The sequence below is a fragment of the Dendropsophus ebraccatus genome, chromosome 9 (genome assembly GCF_027789765.1).
Source record: "Dendropsophus ebraccatus isolate aDenEbr1 chromosome 9, aDenEbr1.pat, whole genome shotgun sequence".
Taxonomy (NCBI): domain Eukaryota; kingdom Metazoa; phylum Chordata; class Amphibia; order Anura; family Hylidae; genus Dendropsophus; species Dendropsophus ebraccatus.
Window position 1 is genome coordinate 106334114 of NC_091462.1, and position 22216 is coordinate 106356329.

The 22216-nt window shown below is 45.1% G+C and overlaps 1 protein-coding gene and 1 non-coding gene across 3 annotated transcripts in view; both read left to right on the forward strand.

Moving 5' to 3' along the window:
- The window catches only part of LMF1 (lipase maturation factor 1), a 192355-nt gene that overhangs the window by 143770 nt on the left and 26369 nt on the right, over window positions 1-22216 (forward strand). For both annotated transcript variants that reach the window (XM_069982140.1, XM_069982139.1), the window contains one exon: window positions 21229-21409. In XM_069982140.1, the coding sequence (XP_069838241.1) occupies window positions 21229-21409 (181 nt within the window). The remainder of the gene's footprint in view (window positions 1-21228; window positions 21410-22216) is intronic.
- On the forward strand, window positions 1104-1293 carry LOC138802238 (U2 spliceosomal RNA). Its single transcript, XR_011364714.1, has one exon. It is a non-coding gene; the product is annotated as a U2 spliceosomal RNA (small nuclear RNA).

The following is a 22216-nucleotide window of genomic DNA, read 5'->3' on the forward strand; positions in this document are numbered from 1 at the left end:
TATCAGGGACCTCACTGCTTATCATTGGTGCCAGGTGCTCAGAGACCACTAGGACACCAGAGAAGCGTCAGCATTGAGTTCGCTGGGGATTGGTAAGTGGATTCACCTATGGATTCTCTGTTGGCCGCTTATTCAGCCAAGAATCCACAGGCCTATCCAAGGTCAGAACCCGTTGGTCTCTACAGTCCTCGGCAGTGTCCCGGAGCATTGTCGCCTCCGCACTCCCATAGATGTGTATGTGTAACTAGAAGCTAATGGTATTAGTATTGGGGAGAGAGGCCCCTGGACTTGTTGGGTTCCCCAGGCCTGCGGAGGTTACATCCAGTGGAGGAGCCGCACCTGCCGTCTCCACATGGAGGGCTGCACTCAATTACTGCACATCGGGGGAGGAGGCTTGGAAGACATACATCCTCTTCCTTCTAGAGATCAAGTAACATCAACCCCGCAACATCTGGTCCTGGAAGTCTCCCAGGGCTACTAACCTCTGTCTTCTGCATTAACTCCACAACTCCTTAACCCTCATCAGAAGACTGTCACCGGCCCGGCTGACGGAGAGCGACAGATGGCAGCAAGTGTCCTGGGGGGGGGGCTTTTAGTAGAGTGATATATATATATATATATATATATATATATATAGATATATATACATACATATATATATATATATATATATATATATATATATTCATTCTTCCATTTACTGACACAGCTGAGGGTTTGGCGCAGTGTATCTGAGCTGTCTCTTGCCATGCCTTGTGTGCAGAATCTGAATGTGAATAATGAATCACTGACAGCAAGCAGAGATCTTGGTCATTCAGATAGTGTTTTACCACCGCTCGGTAAGTAATCGTTAGAGTCCACAGGAAAACGTCCAGATTCTGGGGTTATCTCCCACATTGAGTGGATATCCCTGCCGGGGTAGTCAGTGCTGTAAACGCTAAAAATTCTGCCTGTCTGGAAACTCGCTGGATGGAGACAAGTAATAACAAACAAGAATCTGTCAACAGCAGCTTATGGATGATTTCCAGATAACAAAGAATAAGAATTAGGTCCGTCAACAGCAGTGTATGGATAATTTCCAGCTAAGAAAGAAAAAGAATTAGATCGCTTCTCGGCCTTTTGGCTAAGATCAAGTGTAGTATCTGTTCTTATCAGTTTAATATCTGATACGTCCCCTATCTGGGGACCATATATTACATGGATTTTAGAACAGGGAGATGGAAAAAGAGCTTGCTCTGTCCTCTCCAGGCATTGACCTGGTATTGCAGTGCCTCCAGGTTCAGTGCACACAAAAAAAAAAAAATAAATTTGGTCAATCAACAGCAGTGTCTTGATGGTTTCCAGCTAACAAAGAATAAGAATTAGGTCCGTCAACAGCAGCTTATGAATGATGTCCAGCTAACAAATAATAAGAAATAGGTCAGTCAGCAGCAGTGTATGGATTTTTTCCCTGTTCTGTACAGAATATTCCGGAGATGGTAGAGTTCCCATCTGGTGACTATAGAGCGGGTGTCAGTGGGGTGGGGGCACCATAGTGCGGATTACTGGAGACGCACCATTAAGCCTTGTGTGCAAAACAAGCCATTAGGTCAGTAAACATGCAGCGCCCATGGCTTTCGTTTCCACTGTCCGACGCACTTGAGGTCGAGATCTGGAAATTTCCAAGGCGTCAGAAGTCTGCAAGAAGTTATAATAATCCTGTGGAATAATCCGACTTTTCCAGAGCAGCGGAATCCCTGCTCCGATATGGGACCGGGTCTAGGATCTATACAACTCCCAGCATGCCCTGTTTTAAGACTACAATTCCAAGCATGCCCTGTTTCAAGACTACAACTCCCAGCATGCCCTGTTTCAAGACTACAATTCCCAGCATGCCCTGTTTCAAGACTACAATTCCCAGCATGCTCTGTTGCAAAACAACTCCCAGCATGCCTTTTTTTTTTTTGCTAAGCTACAACTCCCAGCATGGCTAGTTGCAATACGGCACATCCCATCATGTCCTGTGGCAAAACTACAACTCCTAGCACACCCTGACTGCTGCCGACCGTCTACATAAGTGTTGGGGATCGCAGAAAACATGCAGCATTTCAAGTCACATTCTGGGAGCAGTAGTTCTACATCTCTGCTTTGCTGTAGGCAGCTTGGCAATTTTCAGCTGTTGTATAACTACAACTCCCAGCATGACCTAAAGTAATCACCGGCCTGTAGCATTATAGCTCTGTGACTATCAGGGCATGCTGAGAGTTGTAGTTTTGCAGAGGTCGCTGAACCACAAGTGGGAGAGTAATAGGAAAAATAATGCAGCATGTCAGCCACCTGCTGGGAGTAGTAGTTCTACAGAACTCCTGAGAGAGTTCCACTTTCTTCATCTTCAACCACCTTCCCTCTGCTAACTTGTCAGAACAGCGTGTGGGAAGAGAACGAAAACAGTGATCCTGGGATGGGCTGTCAGTAATGGATGAGGGGGAGGAAGCACCGGAGATGTCCCTGGCCTCTCTCTCACCCTCCCCTGCAGAGCACACACCTCCCTCTGGTTACTCAGGGAGTCACTCATTGTCATTGTCAAGTTTTATAGATTTGTAATTTACTTTCATTTAAATCTCCAGTCTTCCGGTACTTATCAGCTGCTGTATGTCCTGCAGGAAGTGGTGTATTCTTTCCAGTTTGACACAGTGCTCTCTGCTGCCACCTCTGTCCATGTCAGGAACTTTCCAGAGCAGTAGCAAATCCCTATAGAAAACCTCTCCTGCTCTGGACATGGACAGAGGTGGCAGCAGAGAGCACTGTGTCAGACTGGAAAGATAGACATACAGCAGCTGATAAGTACTGGAAAACTGGAGATTTTAACCCAGCCCAGAATACCCTTTTAACAAGCAAAATAGTGAGTGCAGCTCTGGAGTATAATACAGGATGTAACTCAGGATCAGTAATGTAATGTATGTACACAGTGACCCCACCAGCAGAATAGTGAGTGCAGCTCTGGAGTATATTATACAGGATGTAACTCAGGATCAGTAATGTAATGTATGTATACAGTGACCCTATCAGCAGAATAGTGAGTGCAGCTCTGGATTTGCTAAGAATAATTGTATCTGTTATATTTAAGATGCTGTTCCAAGGTGAACATACCCTTGAATGTGAAATGCTCTGCAGATTTACAGTCTTGCATCATTGCTTTGGCCTCATCTTCTACATAAAGCTATAATAAGGTTTTCTTGAATTCCAAACCAGAGAGTGAAATATTTCCTGCTTGGGGCCGTACTTGGTCGTGGAAGTGTGAAATGTTCCGTGGGTTACCCTTGTGTACGTCTGTGAAGGTACGGATGAGACCAGTGTCCAGCTCTGTAATGGAAGAATAAAGTTCAGGTTTACGAAATAAAATGATGAGGGAGAGTGAAACGCGTCAGTCAGTACATCCAGTCCCTGCATGGAGATGTAAATAAAGAGGAGAATCTGATGTCATCCTGTGTGGAGTCCTCTAGTACCTGCTCCCATTACCTAAATGGAGAGAGGAGCGGCTGTCATTGTGGGCCAATGGTTGTCATCACCATGTTACAGATACAGATAGGCATTTTATTGCTCTCCCTGTTACCAGATCCTTTTCTACTTGTCGGTTGTAGGAGAAAGTTTTTCCCGGTGTTTCCCTGAAAATACTTGTCTTCAATGTCTTATATTAATTTTTGCTCCCAAAGATGGGCTAGGTCTTGTTTTTAGGGGATGTGTTATTTTTCCATGAAGAAGAATTCATGTGTCATGCACAGCAGGAACAAAGCGTACAGTATGGTGGCTTCCGGGCACCAGGGGGAGCTCACCACAGCACAAACTTACAGCACAGCAGGGACAGTGTACGGTATGGCGGCTTCCGGGCACCAGGGGGAGCTCACCACAGTACAAACATACAGCACAGCAGGGACAGCGTACGGTATGGCGGCTTCTGGCCACCAGGGGGAGCTCCCCACAGCACAAACTTACAGCACAGCAGGGACAGCGTACGGTATGGCGGCTTCTGGCCACCAGGGGGAGCTCCCCACAGCACAAACTTACAGCACAGAAGGGACAGCGTACGGTATGGCGGCTTCTGGCCACCAGGGGGAGCTCACCACAGCACAAACATACAGCACAGCGTACGGTATGGCGGCTTCTGGCCACCAGGGGGCGCTCACCACAGCACAACCTTACAGCACAGCAGGGGCAGAGTACGGTATAGCAGCTTCTGGCCACTAGGGGGAGCTCACTACAGCACAGCAGGGACAGCATATGGTATGGCGGCTTCTGGCTACCAGGGGAAGCTCACCACAACACAAACATACAGCACAGCGGGGACAGCGTATGGTATGGTGGCTTCCGGCCACCAGGGGGAGCTCATTACAGCACAGTACACTAATACAGTATGGCGGCAGGTGATGGGATAACAGAAAACTGTGCAGTTCTACATCTGGCAGTAGGGGACAACGGGGATGGTGGCAGGTGACAGTCGTCATGTCCTGCATGAGGCTGCTCTGCAATGGACAGTGAAGGTAAGGGACAATGACAGCGGGCTAATAAAATCACAGCCGGTGTCCTGTTCGGCGGGCAGGCTTCCATACAGAAACTTTGCTAGGTCTTACTTTCGGGGAAGGCCTTATGTTTAGCAATTCAGCAAAACCTCTACTAGATCTTATTTTCAGGGAAACAGGGTAGAAGTGTAAGCAGCCAGATTGATATAGCCCATACATCCCTGCATCCTGAAGGATAGATAGAGAGGGGGGGGGAGTTTAAGAGTCTGGGTTAGCTCTCTCCCCCAGCTAAGAAAAGTTCAAGTCCTGAATGAAAACTCAGCAATCATCTTATTCTTCAGCTGTGTCTCCGAGCACCTGAGGGTGTCAAGTTTTCTTTGAAATTTATCTTTGTGCACACAGCTACCAGCTTCCATCTGTATCTAAGCAAAGTCCTGAAACCCCTGGACGGACTCACTAGTGGGGGGGGGACGTATGTCCTAAAGCGAGCAACCAGATCCTCGCAGTCCGTAATTGAGTTATATCTCTGATAGCCCAGAAATACCATTCACTCCACAGGTAAAACATTGCAAAATAGTCATTGAGAGATGGAGTCTTTATATGGTAGAAAACCAGTTACTAGAGCAGGGATGGGGAACCTTGGCCTCCAGCTGTTGCAAAACTACAATTCCCATGATGCCCGGACAGCCAAAACAGAGAGACCCCCTACTATGACATCAATATGACAAAGGGATACTCCAGCACTGATAAAAAAAAAATAAATAAATCAATCAATCATAAACATAGTTTTTACACTTACCATCCCTCCTGAGGCTGTCTCTGTTTGAATTTCCCGCTGTTTGCAGGTCCCTGAAGCTCCAGTTGGTGTCTTCGGTTTTTCTTTACTTCCTGGTTTGGGCTTTCCCATGATGCACTTTGTCTCCTGTGATGTCTAACTGACTCTGAAAAACTGTTAGATGGTTTACATCTTGCTCAGCCAATCAGAGCTGAGCAACCCGTGTCATCTGACAACGGGAGGCTGGCCTAACAGGGCTTAGACCCGCCTCTTGATGATGCATTGTCACAAAATGGCTGCCACAGAGCAGCCTGGGGTCAGCAGTCATTAGGCAAGAATGAGTTTACTTCACTTCCTGGTATGGGGATTGAGGGGGGAAAAGATGATTGAAGCATATTACATAGTTATATAACTTTGTAATGTGTTTCAATTATTAGGAAAAAGCTTTTTGCTGGAGTACCCCTTTAATCGGGTATGTGGACAGGGTGTGTCTTCATGAGAGTTCCCCTTTAAGTGAGATCACTAGACTGCTCTACCACTGTGTCTGCTCAACGCAACGCATACCTTCAGATCTGGTAAACTCTCTGATGGTGATCTGGACTGACCCCTGCTTTGTATATACTTTATACCTTATACCTGCCAGCAAGAGGTCCCCAGGAAGGAAGAGGAGCCACCTAGTGGATTGGGTGACCAATGGCCACGGTTGTCATTGCCCCTGGTATAGTGTTTCTTGTTATGCTGGGTTTACACGGAACGATAATAGTACGTGTAAACTCAGCGAACGATCAAACAACGAGCGAGAAATCGTTTATTTTGATCTTACAACATGTTCTTAAATCGTCGTTTGCAAAAAATTAGCAAATCGTTCTGTGTAAACAGTCGTTCGTTGATTTAACCTGTGCGTTTTAGGCTTAAGCAATCGCATAACGATTTTTCCGTACGATATATTGTTCCGTGTAAACGCTGATCGTTATAAAAAAAAATTGTTACTTCGAAATCGTTCATCGCGCGATCGGGCGAATTATGTCTACGTGTAAACCCAGCATTACTTAGTAAATCTTCAGACTTCCCAGTGCTATACTATAGGAATATCAGGCCGGTGCTATGCTATAGGAATATCAGGCCGGTGCTATACTATAGGAATATCCGTCCGGTGCTATACTATAGGAATATCAGGCCGGTGCTATACTATAGGAATATCAGGCCGGTGCTATACTATAGGAATATCAGGCCGGTGCTATACTATAGGAATATCAGGCCGGTGCTATACTATAGGAATATCAGGCCGGTGTTATACTATAGGAATATCAGGCCAGTGCTATACTATAGGAATATCAGGCCGGTGCTATACTATAGGAATATCAGGCCAGTGCTATACTATATGAATATCCGTCCAGTGCTATACTATAGGAATATCAGGCCGGTGCTATACTATAGGAATATCAGGCCGGTGCTATACTACAGGAATATCAGGCCGGTGCTATACTATAGGAATATCAGGCCAGTGCTATACTATAGGAATATCAGGCCGGTGCTATACTATAGGAATATCAGGCCAGTGCTATACTATATGAATATCCGTCCAGTGCTATACTATAGGAATATCAGGCCGGTGCTATACTATAGGAATATCAGGCCGGTGCTATACTACAGGAATATCAGGCCGGTGCTATACTATAGGAATATCAGGCCAGTGCTATACTATAGGAATATCAGGCCGGTGCTATACTATAGGAATATCAGGCCAGTGCTATACTATATGAATATCCGTCCAGTGCTATACTATAGGAATATCAGGCCGGTGCTATACTATAGGAATATCAGGCCGGTGCTATACTATAGGAATATCAGGCCGGTGCTATACTATAGGAATATCAGGCCGGTGCTATACTATAGGAATATCAGGCCTGTGTTATACTATAGGAATATCAGGCCGGTGCTATACTATAGGAATATCAGGCCGGTGCTATACTATAGGAATATCAGGCCGGTGCTATACTATAGGAATATCAGGCCGGTGCTATACTACAGGAATATCAGGCCGGTGCTATACTATAGGAATATCAGGCCTGTGTTATACTATAGGAATATCCGGCCGGTGCTATACTATAGGAATATCAGGCCAGTGCTATACTATAGGAATATCAGGCCGGTGCTATACTATAGGAATATCAGGCCAGTGCTATACTATAGGAATATCAGGCCGGTGCTATACTATAGGAATATCAGGCCAGTGCTATACTATAGGAATATCAGGCCAGTGCTATACTATAGGAATATCAGGCCAGTGCTATACTATAGGAATATCAGGCCAGTGCTATACTATAGGAATATCAGGCCGGTGCTATACTATAGGAATATCAGGCCGGTGCTATACTATAGGAATATCAGGCCGGTGCTATACTATAGGAATATCAGGCCGGTGCTATACTATAGGAATATCAGGCCGGTGTTATACTATAGGAATATCCGGCCGGTGCTATACTATAGGAATATCAGGCCAGTGCTATACTATAGGAATATCAGGCCAGTGCTATACTATAGGAATATCCGGCCGGTGCTATACTATAGGAATATCAGGCCGGTGCTATACTATAGGAATATCAGGCCGGTGCTATACTATAGGAATATCAGACCGGTGCTATACTATAGGAATATCAGGCCGGTGCTATACTATAGGAATATCCGGCCGGTGCTATACTATAGGAATATCAGGCCGGTGCTATACTATAGGAATATCAGACCGGTGCTATACTATAGGAATATCAGGCCGGTGCTATACTATAGGAATATCAGGCCAGTGCTATACTATAGGAATATCAGGCCGGTGCTATACTATAGGAATATCAGGCCGGTGCTATACTATAGGAATATCAGGCCGGTGCTATACTATAGGACCGGTTGTCATTGCCCCTGGTATAGTGTTTCTTGTTATGCTGAGTTTACACTGAACGATTATCGTGCGAATTTGCACGATAACTATCGAATTCTAACGATAATCGTACGTGTAAACGCAGCGAACGATCAAACGACAAGCGAGAAATCGTTCATTTTGATCTTACAACATGTTCTTAAATCGTCGTTTGCAAAAAATTTGCAGATCGTTCTGTGTAAACAATTGTTCATTGATTTAACCTGTGCAAGATAGGCTTAAGTGATCGCAAAGTGATTTTTCTGTACGATATATTGTTCCGTGTAAACGCTGATCGTTATTAAATAAAAATCGTTACTTCGAAATCGTTCATCGTGCGATGGGGCGAATTATGTCTACGTGTAAACCCAGCATTAATTAGTAAATCTTCAGACTTCCCAGTGCTATACTATAGGAATATCCGTCCGGTGCTATACTATAGGAATATCAGGCCGGTGCTATACTATAGGAATATCAGGCCGTTGTTATACTATAGGAATATCCGTCCGGTGCTATACTATAGGAATATCAGGCCGGTGCTATACTATAGGAATATCAGGCCGGTGCTATACTATAGGAATATCAGGCCGGTGCTATACTATAGGCATATCAGGCCGGTGCTATACTATAGGAATATCAGGCTGGTGCTATACTATAGGAATATCAGGCCGGTGCTATACTATAGGAATATCAGGCCGGTGCTATACTATAGGAATATCAGGCCGGTGCTATACTATAGGAATATCAGGCCGGTGCTATACTATAGGAATATCAGGCCGGTGCTATACTATAGGAATATCAGGCCGGTGCTATACTATAGGAATATCAGACCGGTGCTATACTATAGGAATATAACACCAGTGCTATACTATAGGAATATAACACCAGTGCTATACTATAGGAATATCAGGCCGGTGCTATACTATAGGAATATCAGGCCGGTGCTATACTATAGGAATATCAGGCCGGTGCTATACTATAGGAATATCAGGCCAGTGCTATACTATAGGAATATCAGGCCAGTGCTATACTATAGGAATACAAGACCGGTGCTATACTATAGGCTTATCAGGCCGGTGTTATACTATAGGAATATCAGGCCAGTGCTATACTATAGAAATATCAGGCCGGTGTTATACTATAGGAATATCCGGCCGGTGCTATACTATAGGAATATCAGGCCAGTGCTATACTATAGGAATATCAGGCCAGTGCTATACTATAGGAATATCAGGCCGGTGCTATACTATAGGAATATCAGGCCGGTGCTATACTATAGGAATATCAGGCCAGTGGGCCCTATAACATCTCTTAATAAACTGGTTTGCTCCAGTTATATAGTAGAGCCTATCATGTGGCTCTCCAGCTGTTGCATAACTACAACTCCCACGATGCCCGGCAGCCTTCATCTGTAGTTTAGCAGCAGCTGGAGAACCACATGTTGGGGAACACTATAGTAGAAGACGTATCTGTAGAATCGGGTGGATCCAGGCAGTATGGGACTTTAACATTGCCTTTCCAGTAGTCGTGGATAGTAGATCTGCTCTGTGCTATATGCATCAGCTTTATTAGAGGGTGCCATTCAGGGGCCTAGGAAAGCTGGATGACAGGCTGTAGGGGGCGCTGTGACCCTTGGCTCAGAATGTAAGATTCTTCTCACAGAGCTAAAAGGGTTTAGATGAAAGAGAACAGAGCTGCGTCTTCCATGTTCTTACTGTCACTTTATGAGCTGGTTCTTTTCTATAACCTCGGGGAGATAGGAGGATTTGTTGATTTCTTAAAGTGAAACCAGGTGACAGACTCACTGTGTGTCCTCACCCATTAGGAGCTCTTACCCACCGATACCTCCATAAGTGCTTCTACCTGGCGTGACTGGGCAATAATGTCACGCTGACACTTGGGGTACAGGATAATGACACTTGGGGTAGATACAGGATAATGACACTTGGGGTACAGGATAATGACACTTGGTGTACAGGATAATGGCACGCTGACACTTGGGGTACAGGATAATGACACTTGGGGTACAGGATAATGACACGCTGACACTTGGGGTACAGGATAATGACACTTGGGGTACAGGATAGTGACACTTGGGGTACAGGATACTGACACGCTGACACTTGGGGTACAGGATACTGACATGCTGACGCTTGGGGTACAGGATAATGACACTTGGGGTACAGGATAAAGACACTTGGGGTACAGGATAATGACACTTGGGGTAGAGCATAGTGACACTTGGATACAGAATAATGACACTTGGGGTACATGATAGTAACATTTGGGGTACAGAATAATGACACTTAGGGAACAGGATAGTGACACTTGGGGTACAGAATAATGACACTTAGGGAACAGGATAGTGACACTTGGGGTACAGGATAATGACACTTAGGGTACAGGATAGTGACACTTGGGGTACAGGATAGTGACACTTGGGTACATGATAGTAACATTTGGGGTACAGGATAGTGACACTTGGGGTGCAGTGAGTGTAGATTTGAGCCTCCTGTTCTCTATGTCACATGATAGCCCCACATTCCGGTCTGGTGCTGTATATATACAGATTATGGAGATGTCAGGATGGCTGCGGTTGGCTATGCTGGGGCAGATAGCAATGCTGGTGCAGATGGTGGCGGTGGGGCTGATGATGATGGTGGTTGGGCTAATCTCAGTACATGTCTCCTCTTAGTTGAGTGTAGCCGGCCGCTCTCCTCACATCTTTCTCGGTTCCTCCCGGAGGAGCAGACAGGACACATTGAGATGTTGATGTTTAGTCCTTTGCTGTCTCCTAGAAGAGGGATTTGTGTACAGTGACGGGAGAAGGACATATACAAGAAATAATTGTTTTCGGGCTTAGAACCAGGAAAAACTGCTTTTCCAAATTAATCCAGGGAGAGCAATGAATCCCCGGCATTTCATATCACACTCCATAAACCTCCAGTCATAATCCATAAAACTGACATTATTAGATTAAACCCCGCGCGCCCCCTGTATAAGGCGCTCCCTCATTAGACATGCCATGGTTTTATAACCTGCCCGTACCTAGCCAATTACTCTGATTAATGCCGGGCAGGTAGCAGCACCCACATAATAAACCCTGCCGACCCCCTGAAGACCGGGGACGTCCACTACCGTCCTTCTATCAGACTATACAGTGTCTGGTGGCTTCACCTTCCAAAATTATCAAAGCATTTTCTATAGAAGACCCTGAACCAGCAGGGCATGCTGGAAGTGTGAACCCAGAGTTAAGCGGAATCCACTAGTATTATCACAATCTGTCATTTAAAGCGGTATTCTGGCAGGGAAGAAAAAAAAACATATTTTATATCAACAGATATGGACAGTTCCTGACATGGACAGAGGTGGCAGCAGAGAGCACTGCATCAGACTGAAGAGAATACACCACTTCCCGCAGGACATACAATAGCTAATAAGTACTGGAAAAGTGGAGATTTTTAAATAGAAATAATTTGATTTGAGCCGCTGTGAGATACCTCTATCTTTTATCAGTTCAGTTATGACACATGGCATATGCAATGGCCGATAGCTGCACAGTAAGATGGAACAACACAGTTTTACAAGTAAGATGGCACCACCATGGGTCATCAAAATCCCTTAAAGGGGTTGTTCCACAATTACAAGTTATCCTCAGGACCCCCCACAATCTTAAAATCTGGACTCGAGTCTCCATATATTCCCAAAAGTCACAGGATAGGGCAGGAATGGGGAACCTTTGGCCCTCCAGCTACAAAACTACATTTCCCATCATGCCTAGACAGCCAAAGCCAGGTCCGGGCCCGCTGACCAGTATCTGTCTGCAAGATGAAAGCGCCTCAGCATATCTCACCTCATAGAGGAGACTCCGAGACGGAGCAGCCACCTAGTATATCACCCTAACATACCTACAGAGAGGACCTATGAGGACGACTGTGTCAGGAAGACAGATGAGTGGGAGTGACCACCGAGTGTTACACACTACAGGGGATAGGGACTAATATGGGAGAGAGATCAGGTTATTCTCCAAGGGACAGCTTCATAAATTTGTCCCAAACAATCTCGATGATACATTGTCTAATATGGCCGCCTCCAGTACATTCAGGGGGAGATTTATCAAACATGGTGTACAGTGAAACTGGCTCAGTTGTCCCCAGCAACCAATCAGATTCCACCTTTCATTTTCTAAAGATTCTGTGAGGAATTAAAAGTGGAATCTGATTGGTTGCTAGGGGCAACTGAGCCAGTTTCACTGTACACCATGTTTGATAAATCATTGCCAAACAGTGGCTTCAGTGTTGACCATATGAATGATATTTTTGTAGACATCTTCTGTCAGGTTCTTCAGATTTCTTAAAGGGGTACTCCAGCGAAAATCTTTTTCTTTTAAATCATCTGGTTTCAGAAAGTTATACAGTGGTGCCTTGGATTACGAGCATAATTGGTTCCGGCCTGTAATCCAAATCCACTCATACACCAAAGCAAATTTTCCCATAAGAAATCATTGAAATGCAGACAACTGGTTCCACACCCCAAAAATAATGATTTATTATTCTGAATAACATATAAAACAAATGAAACAAACATTTATAAACAGCTGAATATGTGATATTATAAGTTACTGTACAGTATAGCAATCAGCATGTGGTGTATAATGTATAGTAACTGCATAAACCTGATAACACAGCAGCAGTTTGTAGATACATGATGGAGCTGCAGATCCCCATAATGCAGTAGCGTAGTACAACAGGCTAGAATAGAGAAGCAGGGCTGCTGTCAGAGGTCTGTGTGGTCACATGACAGCAATGGGGAAGGGGGTGTGTTCAGCATGGACCAATCAGGACTGACAGAGACTGCAGGGAGCATGAAGGAATGAGCAGGACAGATGGGGACACATACATGCAGCACTCTCTGTCCGGGGAGAGAGGGGTTACAGCTATGGAGAGATTACCTCCACAGTCCTGTCCCCTGATGTAAGCCCCAGCCTGAAGTGTATCTGCTATGATTTGGAAGGTGAGGGAGACTTCCTGGGTCAGAGTAAAGGGCTGTAGACCCCACTATGCAGACTATGCCCCTCCCCCCTCCCACCCAGTACAGGGAGCTCTTACAACAAAGCAAAGCTCTTAAACCAAGTCACAATTTTGAAAAACTGTGAGCTCTTAAACCAAAATGCTCTTAAACCAAGTTACTCTTAAACCAAGGTACCTCTGTATATTTATTTGTAATTTACTTCTATTTGAATATTTCAGGTCTTCCCATACTTATCAGCCGCTGGATGTCCTGCAGGAAGTGGTGTATTCTTTCCAGTCTGACACACTGCTCTCTGCTGCCACCTCTGTCATCTCTGTCCATGTCAGGAACTGTCCAGTGCCGGAGAGGTTTTCTATGGGGATTTACTGCTGCTCTGGAGGTGGCAGCAGAGAGCACTGTGTCTGACTGGAAAGAATACATCACTTCCTGCTGGACATACAGCAGCTGATAAGTACTGGAAGACTGGAGATTTTTAAATGGAAGTAATTTAAAATTAGTACAATTATTTTTTGTCATATCAGTTGATTTAAAAGTATTTTTTTTTACTGGAGTACCCCTTTAAATGCACTTTTAATCCAAACGTTATGGTTGGTTGGAGTCTCGGTGTTGAGACTGCCTCTGATCATTTGTTCAGGGAAAGCGGGCGGCGGCGCTCTTCACTCCTCTGCTGGTCATGTGATCTGATTGCAGGAAACAGGCCTTTTAGACTTATCATGGAGCTTGCTATCACTCGGCTATAACTAATGATCCGAGGGGGGCCTCAGCATTTGAGACCCTGACTGATTGGTCCAGTATTAGGAAAAAAAAAAGATACTTTCTTTCAGGAACAGCGCCACACATGTCCTCAGGTTGTATGTGGTAATGCAGCTTAACTCCATGGAACTAAACGAAAAAGCTGCAATAGCATAGGCACCTTGTGCATTGATGTGGTGTCGTAGCCATTCTAATCCTGAGGAACCATTGATTGTTTTATTCTATTGTTGACCATTTTATCAGCGTCCCTGAACAGCTACAGTCCTCACCATCAGTTGTGTCTCTAGGAATAGCGCCTCTCTTCTCTATTGGTCGTGTTCTGTATTGCAGCCTGTTCCTATTGACTAATTTTCCTCTCCTAGCCACTACTGGACCTGACAAGGCCACAGCGAGGTGGAGAAGAACCCGCCGCATCTGACTCTCACATCATTGAATGGTTAACTTAAAGGGGCTCCAACCCAATGGGAATTGATTCTTTGATTAAAATTTGAGTTTCCACCCCGGTGATTTCATCAAACAGCGCCACACCTGTCCTCAGGTGGTGTGTGGTATTGCTGTTTAGTAGAGTTGCAACATGCATAATCATTCTGGACAATCCTTTAACCCCTGTTCACATACTGATATAGTGACTATATACTCCTGAACATATATATCACTTACCAGTAGAAATTCTGTGTACTGTCTCTTTAAGGATAACCCCATGGCGTCATCTGTGACCGCTGCCGCTAGTATTTACGATGCATAAGGGAACCATACTGATACATTGTTTCTATACGGTTGTCAGGCTGCATTACACGTCAGGCTCTTGCCTGGCTGATCGCTCGCACCCCGCCATGTTACCCCATTAATGGCCGCAGAATATGAGCAGGGAGAGGAAATGCTCATTACGGGGTCTCAGTCTGGAAATGAGGCGGCACGTCTTCCATCAGGGGCGTCATTGTTTCGCCAGCTTGGACGTCGCAGCCACTTTATGGCTTCTGTTTGCTTTTACGGTGTAACATATTGAATTTTTCCCCTTGCTATTTCAGCTGACATACCCCCCTGGAAGGGGCAAGGGCCTGTAATACGACGGGGCAATATTCTGAGATCGCGTATCGTCTAGAGACAGGAATGACCGTACTGGGATCAGGCAGGGTGATTCATTATAGTTAGGTGTGTACAAATTAATGCTGTGTCACTATGATAGGGGGGAGGGGGGAGCTGCAGCAAACACCATTACACAGGAGGACTTCTATGTCCTGGGCTTCTCTGTATTTTTGCAGTGGATTTACACTTTAAAGGGCTTGTCTGGCTTAGAAATCCAGTTTTCAAAAACCCAGATTTTTTGGTTGCTGGGGTAAAGAGTGTGGCTGTGTCTGGAGGATCCTGTACATCCATACATTACACCTACATCTCAATAATTACAATAGGAGTTGTGTCATACCTTATTTTTCCTGTAGGGGTGCTGTAGGGAATTTATACACTTATCTTTTTCATTCCCCTATAGATTATAGTTCATCGCTGGAGGTCCAAGCAGCGGCTTGTAGATGGCACTTTTGTAATACCTCATTTTGCCTACAGGGGTGCTGCAGGGAACACTTTTCCTAAAAGATTACAGGAGGTCTCAGCAGCAACTTTTCATTAGTATTTTTGTTATACCTCTTTTGCCCTGTAGGGGCACTGAAGGGAAATGTAACATATGTGCTGAGTACCCCATGTAAATGGTTACTTTGTAATACATCAGTTTCCCTATAGGGGGTGCTGCAGATAAATTAAAGGGGTACAGCGAAAAGAAAAAATATTTTAAATCAACTGGTGTCAGACAGTTATACAGATTTGTCATTTACTTCTATTTACAAATCTCCAGTCTTCCAGTACTTATCAGCTGCTGTATGTCCTGCAGGAAGTGTATTTTTTCCAGTCTGACACAGTGCTCTCTGCTGCCACCTCTGTCCATATCAGGAACTGTCCAGAGCAGCAGCAAATCCCCATAGAAAAACCTCTCCTGCTCTGGACAGTTCCTGACATGGACAGAGGTGGAAGCAGAGAGCACAGTGTCAGACTGGAAAGAATACACCATTTCCTACAGGACATACTGCAGCTGATAAGTACTGGAAGACTGGATATTTTTACTAGAAGTAAATTACAAATCTATATAACTTTCTTAAACCACTTGATTTGAAAGAATAGAAAAAATCCTTTAGGCACTTGCTGCTGTGTTTGCCAACAGTTTATAGGTGTTCACTGGAGGTCCTTGTAGTAACTCGTAACTGTGTAATACCTTATTTTCCCTGTAGGGGCACTGTAGGGAAATGAAACACTTGCTGCTAGGTTTCCTAATAGATCACAGATGACTGGAGGTCCTAGTAACGCCACTCTTTTTGATACTCTTATCATGTTCTATAGACATTCCCCATAATACTGTATCTCAGTGCCCCTCCCTGCGTGTTTCCATGGGTGTTACATTCTTCCTCAGCGGGGGAGGATAGAACAGCCATATATCATTGGTTACATAATTTATCAGAACTCTCTATAATCAGTACCCTGCTCTCCGTTTCCCTGAGTGCCCCCATCACAACTCATTACACTGACACTCCGCATATTGCTGAGGATGAGGTCCGCTACATGGACGTTGTGTGTGCCCAGACACAGCTCTCTGTAAAAAAGGCCATCATTTATCCCTTTCATTCTCACCACTGTGTGGGGTCTTCCTTTGAAGGGATTTTCCACATGTGATGACAAAGCTGGGAGAACATGAATCAGCTATAATATGTGGGAAATCCTGGTATGTGTTGAGTGTCCCTGCAGCACCCCCACAGGTGAAGTGAAGTATTACACAATGTCCATTGAAATCAGTGGGTTGTCTGTGTAATGCAGGACAGGGCGGGTCCTCCGGGACAAGAGACGCTCTTTGTAATTGTTCTCCAGATTTATAGGGAACAATCCCTAATATGATGTATGAAAATGGGATTACTGTAATAATCAGATGCTGCACAGAACCGTCCTGCCCCCCTAAGCAACACGAGGGGTCCGGCCTCCCTCACACAGCCATAGAATGGTCCCATATGACTGTAGGATTACGCTGTGCACATGGTCTGTTTATAGGCAGTTACCATGGTGACAAATAACTCTGCATAGGAGCTGTATACACAAGATTTATCATCATGAATCACAAGTCTATTTGACCTATGTGATTGGCAAAGTGGGGCTGACCCTATAAGTCGACCATAAGTTTGGGGCTACATGGCAACTTGGATCGCACAAACAAGAAAATCACAATGTTACATCACGATGTTCTGCGGAATGCAAATCTTTGTATGGGCTATGGTCTGTCCCAAAGATAAATGATGACTTGTTTAAAGGGGTTATCCAGCGAAAATCTTTTTCTTTCAAATCTACTGCTTTCAGAAAGCTATATAGATTTGTAATTTTCTTCTATTGCAAAAATCTTCAGTCTTGCGGTACTTATCAGCTGCTGTATGTCCTGCAGGAAGTGGTATATTCTTTCCAGTCTGACGCAGTGCTCTCTGCTGCCCCCTCTGTCCATGTCAGGAACTGTCCAGAGCAGTAATAAATCCCCATAGAAAACCTCTCCTGCTCTGGACAGTTCCTGACATGGACAGAGGTGGCAGCAGAGAGCACTGTGTCAGACTAGAAAGAATACACCACTTCCTGCAGGACATACAGCAGCTGAAAAGTATGGGAAGAGTGGAGATTTTTATATAGAAGTAAATTACAAAGCTATATGACTTTCTGACACAAGTTGATATGAAAGAAAAAAATTTTCCCTCTGGCTCTTTAAGAGTTCACCGAGGTCTGCAGGTGACTTTTGCAGAACACATCAGACACACTATGGGGGAGATTTATCAAACATGGTGTAAAGTGAGACTGGCTCAGTTGCCCCTAGCAACCAATCAGATTCCACCTTTCATTTTCCAAAGAGTCTGTGAGGAATGAAAGGTGGAATCTGATTGGTTGCTAGGGGGAACTGAGCCAGTGTCACTATACACCATGTTTGATAAATCTCCCCCATAGTGTGTGAAGGGTTAATAGACACGGTGCGGCGGCGAGGACTCACCACCCTCTTGTAGGGTGGGAGCGGGTGAAGCGGTGTATTCTCCCGGTGGCTGAGCCCGGCTCTGTTGGCCGCTGTGCAGACTGATATTCCAGGCGGCGCTGCCCAGCCCACAACAAGCATGGTGTCAGATTAATGGCTGTGACTGTGACATTTCCCAGCCAGGAAAGCCCTCCATAAAAAGCCAAAGCCCCACAAGTGCCCCTGGCATGCTGCAAAGAATCTGTCTGTTTTGGCCCCAAATGATGGAATAAGATTAATCTGAAGAAATTTGACGTGAGCAAGAAAACGGCTTTTTTTTTATTTACTTTTTTTTTACTTTTTATTACCCGGTTTTAAAGTCAACACTTTTAGCGTTAACCCCTTCAGTACCGGCGGGTTGTGTGTAACAAATACAATGGAAATGTAACATTCAGGCCCGTAGTGAAAATAACATCCGCCTGGTGTTGGATGAGGGCAGTGACAACCATCTGTCGCCCTCCAATAGAATCAGTCAGTGACAACCTTACCTCCTGGTGTCAGTGCAGTTGGAGAAAGGGTATTGCCATGTGCTGCCCCCCTAAGGAAGAGTAGGTGACTGCCTCTCATCACATCCCTGGTTAGTTGTGTATGCGATACAGCTGGAAATACATGTTATAGGTGGCTACTCCATCTAATGCAGGGGATGGGGAACCTCCAGCTATTGCAAAACTACAACTCCCATCATGCTAACGCTTCGGCTGTCCAGGCATAATGGGAATTGTAGTTCACCTGGAGCGCTGGAGGTTCCCCATCCCTGATATGATTCCTGTATATGTCTGGCATGTTGGATTATAATATTCCCACTCTCCTTGTTCTCGGGAGATAAGCCACCACCACAGGTGTCCTCTGTCCACAGTAAGAATACACGCAGGCCTAGCCGAGCCAAGTGTGCATGTGTAAGAGGATTAAGAAAGATAGCTGTCAACCTAACCAGTGTTATGGCTTATGTGTCTGGTCAACTTAAAGGGGTACGCCAGAGGAAAAAAATTTTTTAATTTACTTCTATTCCTTATCCAAAAATCTTAAGTCTTCCAGTACTTATCAGCTGCTGCATGTCCTGCAGGAAGTGGTGTATTCTTTCCTGTCTGACTCAGTCCATGTCCTCTGCCACCTCTGTCCATGTCAGGAACTGTCCAGAGCAGGAGAGGTTTTCTATGGGGAGTTGCTGCTGCTGCTCCGGACAGTTCCTGACATGGACAGAGGTGGCAGCAGAGAGCACTGTGTCAGACTGGAAAGAATTCACCACTTCCTGTAGGACATACAGCAGCTGATAAGTGCTGGAAGACTGGAGATTTTTTAATAGAAGTAATTTACAAATCTATTTAGCTTTCTGATTTATTTAAAAAGAGTACCTCTTTAAAAATAACTTTTAACAAAAGTTATGATTGGTCGGAGTCTCAGTGTTGAGACCGTCTCTGAACATTAGTTATATTCTGGGGAAGCGGGCGGCAACGCTCTTCACTCCCCTAATGGCTATCTGATCTGATTGCTGTAAACAGGCTTCATAGACTTACCATGGAGATTAGTTGGGCCGTCACCCAGCTATAACTAGTGATAGCATACACATAAGAGCAAGGTGTCTGGTAGCGGCTTAGTCCCCTCTCAGTATGGAAAATAAATGCACACTCAATAGAATCAGGCATACATGTGTATGGGGACTAGCTGAAGGAGCCAACGGCTATTGAAGGTTTATGACCACATTGTCCTTGTCTCCTGGGTTGTGCAAGTATTCAAAGGACCCCTCTGCCACATCCCCCATCAGTAGCTGATGAAAAAGTATTTATGTTAAATATTTAAAAAATAAAAATTAAATTTTTCTATCTGTTTTATAAAATAATCCTGAGATCTTGCAGTTTTCATTCTCACCACTGGGGCTAAAACTAAGCTGGGAATTCCTGTTGTTTCTGTGGCGATAAGAAGAGGCTGCTGTAAAGTGATCTGTGCAACATTGCAGCGTCATGTGACCCTACTAGATAGGGGAGACAATAGCAGCTCCCTGAAGGACCTTTTCACAGGTCACAGAGCACACTCAGTAATGTTTCACTTTCATCTCAAGGGGACAGAGTCTGTCTATTGTCATCTATGTCCATGAGGCTTGCTGTAAATGCTGCTAAGAACAGCCCAGGCAATATGGCAGCCCCCATAATACTGTACAAAAAGTGAAATAAATAAAAAATAAAGTCAGAAAATAGAAACGATTAGAATAAAAGAACACATTTTAGTATCTGACTCTGATCAGTAACAGAAAATTTAGGTGACATATTCCCTTTAACTTGGATCTCTCAGTCTCTTCAGCAACATCTGACTCCTTTACCCACAATGACCAATTTGCCTAACTCCTTCTGTTACGGTGGATACTGAGCCCCTCAGCTTTCAGACCCCATATCATGTCATACCTCGGGGGGACGGACCTTCAGGAATTTTTTGTCTTCCTTCGAAAGTCTTCCTCTTGGATTTGTTCCTACACCTAGTATGGCCGCCTTTGATGTGTGATGTCCAGTATGTATTGAGTTGTGCGATGGACATGACCCAGGATCTACCCATAGAGGTCACCTTAGGGTTCAGGAGGAGCCACATCTCACCACACATAAAGGGGGCACCCCCTTCTCTCCACTGTTCTTCTCTTCAGACCTGATAACCCGCCGGTATGGCACGCAGGTTGGCCAGTATGGCGCGCAGGTTGGCCAGTATGGCATGCAGGTTGGCCGGTAGGGCGCACAGGTTGGCCAGTATGGCATGCACGTTGGCCGGTATGGCATGCAGGATGACGCATGTTGGTTGGCCAGTATGGTATGGAGGTTGGCCGGTAGAGCGTGCAGGTTGGCTAGTATGGCATGCACGTTGGCCGGTATGGCGCGCAGGTTGGCCAGTATGGCGCGCAGGTTGGCCAGTATGGCATGCACGTTGGCCGGTATGGCATGCAGGTTGGCCAGTAGGGTGCGCAGGTTGGCCAGTATGGCATGCAGGTCGACCAGTATGGTATGGAGGTTGGCCGGTAGAGCGCGCAGGTTGGCTAGTATGGCATGCTGGTTGGCCGGCATGGCGCTCAGGTTGGCCAGTCCATACAGTAGCTTTAGCAGGACTTATAGAAGACATTCCTCCATGTCTCTTTAATGGACCTGATGGTGGTTTTCAATCCACTGTGCCTACGGACTGTCTCACAGGAACTCATCTTTTGTTTTACTAGGTACTTCTGATCCTCAGCGGTAACCTCAGCTTCCTAAACTGGCTGACCATGGTGCCAAGTATCGCCTGTTTTGATGATGCCAGCCTCAGCTTCCTGTTCAGCTCCAAGGATGGCTCAGCAAAGCATCGAGTGTCCAAGATACAGAGACAGCCTGGTCCGGGAGAACGGCCAAGAAGTCCCGGTACGTGATGTAATGAACCGGACCGCTGCTGATAGTACATGTTGTTATTGAGAACCATCACCCCTACTTCTGTATTACATATACTACAATCTCTTGGGATTATTTAATTAATAAACTTAAACGGGGTCTCCATTTATATTAGTATTTTAGGAAGGGGGTTTCCCAGGATGGCCTATCCTCAGAATAGGAATTCCTAATGAGCGGGGTGTTTCCCAGAGCCGTGATGCTGCATTTACACAATGAGCAGGGTCAGAACCAAACAGCTCCATACATTGTGTAGTGGTCGTGCAGGGTTACTACCTAGGTATGATGGGAGTTGTAGTTTTCCATCAGTTTAGTCGTCGAAGTCTGTCAAAGGAGAGCTTGTCATAATGATGTATGGAAACTTACAGACCATTGCTGCTCCACTGAGAATTCTGGGAATTTGCATATCCTTTCTTCCTGTCATCGAAGTCTGAAAGCTGAGTCATTGTACTTGGCCTTAGACAATGAATGGAACACTGGCTGTTCTGGTGAGCGGTGGGGGTCTCAGTAGTTGGACCCTACCTATCACCTATTTATCCCTTATCTGTAGGATAGGGGATAACTTTAAAGGGGTTGTCCAGCGAAAATCTTTTTCTTTCAAATAAACTGGTCTCAAAAAGTTATATAGATTTGTAATTTACTTCTATTAAAAATCTCAAGTCTTCCCATACTTATTATCTGCTGTATGTCATGCAGGAAATGTTGGTTTATTTTCAGTCTGACACACTGCTCTCTGCTGACATCTCTGGCCAAGACAGGAACTTTGTCTCGGTGTTCTATGAA